At 38.0% G+C, this 6,000-nt stretch overlaps 1 protein-coding gene across 1 annotated transcript in view; it reads left to right on the plus strand.

The window, feature by feature from the left end:
* Positions 1-6,000, plus strand: part of prex2 (phosphatidylinositol-3,4,5-trisphosphate-dependent Rac exchange factor 2) — a 134,887-nt gene that overhangs the window by 94,774 nt on the left and 34,113 nt on the right. Inside the window, exons 33-35 of the mRNA XM_016271792.1 lie at positions 160-262; positions 625-768; positions 943-1,057. Coding sequence (XP_016127278.1) covers positions 160-262; positions 625-768; positions 943-1,057 — 362 coding nt within the window. The remainder of the gene's footprint in view (positions 1-159; positions 263-624; positions 769-942; positions 1,058-6,000) is intronic.

Here is a 6,000-nt window from a genome sequence, read left to right on the forward strand (position 1 = left end):
AGGAAGTCATAATTGTAATTTGTATCTACGCTGAAGCACACCAGTTTATATTTTTTACTTTTTTTGTATATTTCACTCATACTATCAGACCTTCAACACGTTTTTTTTCATGAAACACATGTAGTTTAGTAATGGTTTTGTATGTACTTTTTTCTTTAGACGGATGAGCAGGCCATGCTAGAAGACACACAAGTTGCTCTCATAGACCTGGAGAAGGTCACATTCTACTTCCGGCAGTTTGAAGGAGAGCCTCTTGTTGCTAGTAAGTACTCTTTGAAGAAGCACTTCCTGTTTGAACAGGAAATAATTACTTGTTCAGCATAATTTTAAAACTAATTTGACTAGTATAGTTACAGAATCTTTCCAGTGTCCCCAAAAGGTATTTGGACACTCAAGCTAAAAAGTATTTATGTCTTTGCATTATATAAGAACAAAATCAGTCATGATTATATCAGTACAAAAAAAAAGTACATTTTTATTGTTAATATTTACAATAGTGGCAGTGTTTGTATTCTTAACTTCAATATTCAAAAAGTCACTTGAAACCAGTGTGTTTGTATAAAATATTTTATTCATAAACCCTCTGACTCCATCATGCTGATGGCTTTTTTTCTTTTTCTCCAGACATGCCTATCTCATACCAAGTTGAGGGCACACGGCAGGCTTTGAAGGTCTGTTTTTACCTAGAGGCGTTCTACTTCCAGCAGTTACCCCAGAGACTAAGACACGGCGGTAGCTTCAAAATTTACCCCGTCCTGTTCACCCAGGGTACGTGTGTTTGTATGGACACAGTTAGCCTGAAGCATGGCCAAAAAAGCTGAATTATGCTCATTCAAAATGAAGCTAGTCACCACCCTTAACTTTTTAAAAATAATAATGTAACTAATACATAGCTAAACGTCTGAGAAAATTCCAGAGCTTCACGTAATCTTTCTTTAATAGCCTTGGAGAGCATGGAGGGATATTATTACCGAGAAAATTTGTCAGTGGAAGAGTATCAGGCCCAAATCAATGCTGGATCCCTGGAGAAGGTCAAGCAGTACTACAAGAGACTCCGGTAAGTCTGCTTCACCTGTCAGTCAAACTTCAGCTATGAAACTTCACAGTTTTTTTTCTCTAGACCTTCAGACCTAAGTGTAAAGCTGTCATTGTATTTCCTGATGAGCTGGAGTTGGGAATTCTGGGAGATTTTGAGAAGTGGTTATGGTTGCACAGTTGGATCACTACCTGGACTGGGAGTGCCACTTAAATATAAAATGACAAAATCAGTATCAGTTATTATTTAACAAATAAAAATGTAAATAGATCTTTATAAATAGATACATATCAGTAATCATCATGCCAGTCTGCTTGAATAATCGTTTTGAGGTTGAGATGAAGATGAATTTGCCCGCAGACCTCAAGATGAGTTTGGTTCATCAGTCTGCCTAAACTGACTATATTTCACAGCTGTGACTGATATCTCTGATAATCTATATGGCCAAAAGTATGTGGGCACCCGAACACCAAACCCATGCTTGTTGAGCACTTCTGGGAAGGCTTTCTAAAAACATTGCTGTAGGAATATTCCCATCCAATTAACTCCAGATATTTGGTTTTACACCACCTTCATGTTCCTTCAGTTGTTTAGTTGTATGTTTAAGTCTTCCAGAGGCCTCTTGGGACATTTAAATGGCTGTTAAAACATGTTAAGTTGTATCCAAACCCTGCACATCAGCACTAATACTCCAAATATGAGTGAATTTGATATGTTTATGGAAACTAATCATCATCAGGATCCTAATAACATGTTCTCCGAGCAGCTGATGTTTGCTTTATAGCTCACAAGGTAAGCATCTGGTGTAGATCTCATCCGTAATTGGTTACAGCGTGCTGAGGTCAGCCAAGTTTCATTGTATTATGTGAGCCATAGGGATTTGCATGGAGGCAAGCCTGCCAATTGTACCAGAGATCAAGTACAGTCTTGGCATGATTTGAGGCCAGTGGAAGACGTATGATGGGTTACTCAAGAAATATTGTCTCATTATGTGCAAACACTGTTTTGGTTTGGCTTGCCAGCATTCGGTGTGTAATGCTGACTCATTATCTACTCTGTGCTTTCTGGCATATTGGCATTTCGAAAAAAATAATTCTATATTCCACTAATAACACGATCCTTCCATGCCTTATCCTGGTCTTTGCTGAGCATTGCTATTGGCATTTTAAGCTGAGCTTGATGCATTTGTATTGACTGAATGTGAAGTGTGAACACTGAATGAGGAAAAAAGGCAAATCCATTCCTCCTTCAAAATGTCACTGTTCTGATATGGATATGACAGTGAGGTGACTGTACGTGCTAGATACTAGTCTTCATAATTCTAAACACGCTGCACACATTTGAATTTTCTAGCGATTTTTTAAATTTTCTTTGACAGTGCCTAGGGATGTGAAAAAGAATATAATTTCAAAAAAGACTAGTCAGTGGGTTGGTTGCCTGAACGACTGTAAAAAAAAAAAGCTAGATATGGAGCACAACTGAATGGATAGGAATGTGAAGGTCTTGACATGTTTTTAAGAGCTTGACTATTTTTAACACATATATTATATGTTTTATATAAGACCACTTTAAAAGATTGCAATTTTTTTATTGTCCAGATATATTAAAAATTGAGCATTTGCACTACAACTACAACAGTACTGATGACAGCATGTTTCATCATTCATGTGATTTCCCAGGGTTTGTGGTTTTTGTTTGGATTTGTGTGATTTTTATGCAGGTGTGGAAAGGCCCTGCAGGTAAAGTGATTCAGCTTATGCAGAGTTCACACTGCACGATTTTAGCCCGATTTTTCACTCGTCGATAGGTTTTGCGAAATAGCTGACAAATGCCCAAAATAGGAGGCAAATTAGGAGGCTCGCTCATGCGAGTGACAATCACGCAGTGTGAATTATCAAAGACGCGATCTGAGGGAATCGCCGACGCGTCGCCAACACCCGTGAAATATTTGGCATGCTAAATATCTGGAGCTGTCGGCGATTCACAATCACGCTGTGTGAAATGAGTTCTGACTGAAAAACACATCGGCGATGACCTGCAGCCAATGAGAGACCAAGATACAGGGCAGCGGGAAGTTCGGGAAGGAGTTATATGAAAAGTAGTTTGCGGACCAGTGTTGCCAAATCCACAATTGCCACCGGTTGTTTTTTATGTCAGCAGGTTGAAGCGACCCCCATAATGTGATATTTAGGCCCTGGAATGTGAATTGTACCAGGAGAACCCTGCCAAAAAAACTTGTATTTTACCCCCGAACGAGATTTTTACTGGGGGACCCCCTCAAAAGCAATTGGGCTATTTTCAGGCTAGTTTTGAGTAGTAATTGGGCGGGTTTTGTAGCAAACACCTGGCAACCCTATATATATACTGTATATCCTAAAGCTATAGATATATTTAGCTTTAGCATCACCATGATGAAACAAAGGCATATTTGCATTAAACCCAGATTAAACGTATTGTATATTACTGTTCAAATGTGAAGTGCATTAGTTCTGACATGACTGTTGTTGCTCATCAGAGTAAAGCCAGGAGATTGACTCAGCAGTCTTACCACAGAGACCCACCATCTGTCTTCACAAAAAACATCTTAAGCACATGCCAGGATATATTTGGGCTCTAATTTTAACTACACTGGAGTCTGTGTGTCCGTGTTTATATCTTTAAGGAGGAGATCCCCAAGTCATGTATTATCTTCAGATCTTCTTTAAGTCAACCTATACTGACTGATGAGGTCACTACAATCATCAAGAAACAAACCTGATCTGAAAATAACAAACACATGTCAGGACTCATGCGAATGGGAGTTTTGCATTTATGTGCCTTTCCGTTTAAATTCATATCAATTCAAGTGTCAATTATTGACTATGATTTTAATGTGCTTTTAGTTTGGTCAGTAAGTTTGGCTGTTGTTCGTTGCATTACATTTATGTTGCTGCATTAAATTTATTTAATCTTTTTGGCTGCAGTAATGATGATTAATCTGTTTGAAAAAAAATATCACCCTTTTAAATCATTACGGCGCAAATACAAAAATATCAAAATATGCATTAAATATCATAAAACTGATATATACTTATATACACACTTCCGTTCAGAATTAATTCTATATACATTTTCAATACTGATAATAATGAGAGATGTTTCTTATGCACCAAATCGGGATTTTTGAATTATTTCTGAAGGATCCTGTGACACTGAAGACTAAGTAGCTACTGCTGAAAATTCAGCTTTGCTCTCACAGAAATAAATTACATTTTAAAATAGAAAACAATCATTTTAAATTGCAATATTACTGTAATGTAATATTACTGATTTTACTGTGATGTACATATATACATACACTAAAAAATTATTTGGTTTGGTTAAAATATCTACAAATTCGTAACGGATCAGTTTATTTGGGAAGCAACACTGCATGAAATATCATAGATTGCATGTATATTTTGTCTCAATGCTCTGGCAGATTTGGACTTGTTTTAAGTACAAACAAAACTTTTTATACACAAAGTCCTATATGTTTTGTAGAGAGAGAGAGAGTGAGAAATCACATGGCAGAAATAGCAAGAATGAGAATTGACAAAAGTGGTGGTGTAAAAAGAAAGGTGCAGCTAGAATAGAGAGAGAGAGAGAGACAGGTATACAGAGCTGTTGCTTCATTTGTTGTATTATTTGTACTACATTCAAAACTACATTAGCTCATATTTGCAGCTTTGGAAGCCCTTACAGTTGATGTCAGCTCTACTTGTGTCTTTTTTCGTTGAAAGCACATTTGGAGACAGCACAGTACTCCTTTTCATGTGGAATGGAAATTAAAATAGTTTGATTACAGTTGGCACATTTAATCAAACCCATGTCTCATCTGGTAGTTTTTAAGCGTTTTCTCAGTCAAGTTTATGTCCAGTTCATGTCGAGTTCATCCTCAGTATCCCTTCATAAACAGGACTTCAAAGTGCGGAATCAAAACTGCTCTTAATACACCCAATAAGTCAGTAATACAGTTGAGACCTTGATGTGGCATCAGATCTGTATGTGGTGGCTGATTTTTCTGATGAGGGACAGCCACAAAAGACTCCAGCCAGCTTCTTTTAAGTCATTTGGGGTTCATTTCAAGTTCTGCGGATTGTTAGATTCATTCTACGAGCTTGCAGACTAAAAATACACTTGCTGATTTTTCTGATGAGGGACAGCCACAAAAGACTCCAGCCAGCTTCTTTTAAGTCATTTGGGGTTCATTTCAAGTTCTGCGGATTGTTAGATTCATTCTACGAGCTTGCAGACTAAAAATACACTTGGTTTTTGATTGTTCTCCTAAACAAGGCGTTCACAGCTGATTTCAAATCTAAACTCCACATGCCCACAAGTTCTTTGTTTTTTACTGAGTTACTGAAGTGTGACTTGTTTGTAGTGGTCTCTGTGGTGCAAGTCATGTGGATGTGGTGGGGTTGATACAGATGGATAGCTCGTTCTTGTAGCACTCTGGCCCTGTGTTAGGTTTCTGCATTGTGGGATGTGTGTTAGACAGCTGGATTAATGGCTGTACTTATCAGCTGGTAAAAACCCAACGCTTGGCTAATCGCATGTCTAGAATTTGCTGTAAGAGCTGACATCGGTTTAGTGATCTGGTCCTAATGGGAAGACACCTAAACATGGGCTAAAATATATTTGTGTGTGTCTGTAAGAGTGCTTTTGTGCCAGCTTGGAAGGAACCACCATGGCATCATGTTTGTGAATCTGTTTTTAATTAAGGTTTGTTGAGGTCATGCGTTGGGTCATTATGGCAGTTGAGGCCCAGTGCTATTTGTAGATTTATTGGTCGACATGGCATGATGGCCTGGCAGCCTGATAATGACCATGATGCAATGGTGAGCCTCATAGAAACCAAATAATAACAAACCACATTGGCAGAGATCAAAATATTAGCCAAACTAAAATTAAATGTTAGACCACGGGTATAGAGGGGGGGGGGG

The sequence above is a fragment of the Sinocyclocheilus grahami genome, unplaced genomic scaffold, assembly GCF_001515645.1.
Source record: "Sinocyclocheilus grahami isolate Dianchi unplaced genomic scaffold, SAMN03320097.WGS_v1.1 scaffold65.1, whole genome shotgun sequence".
Classification (NCBI taxonomy): domain Eukaryota; kingdom Metazoa; phylum Chordata; class Actinopteri; order Cypriniformes; family Cyprinidae; genus Sinocyclocheilus; species Sinocyclocheilus grahami.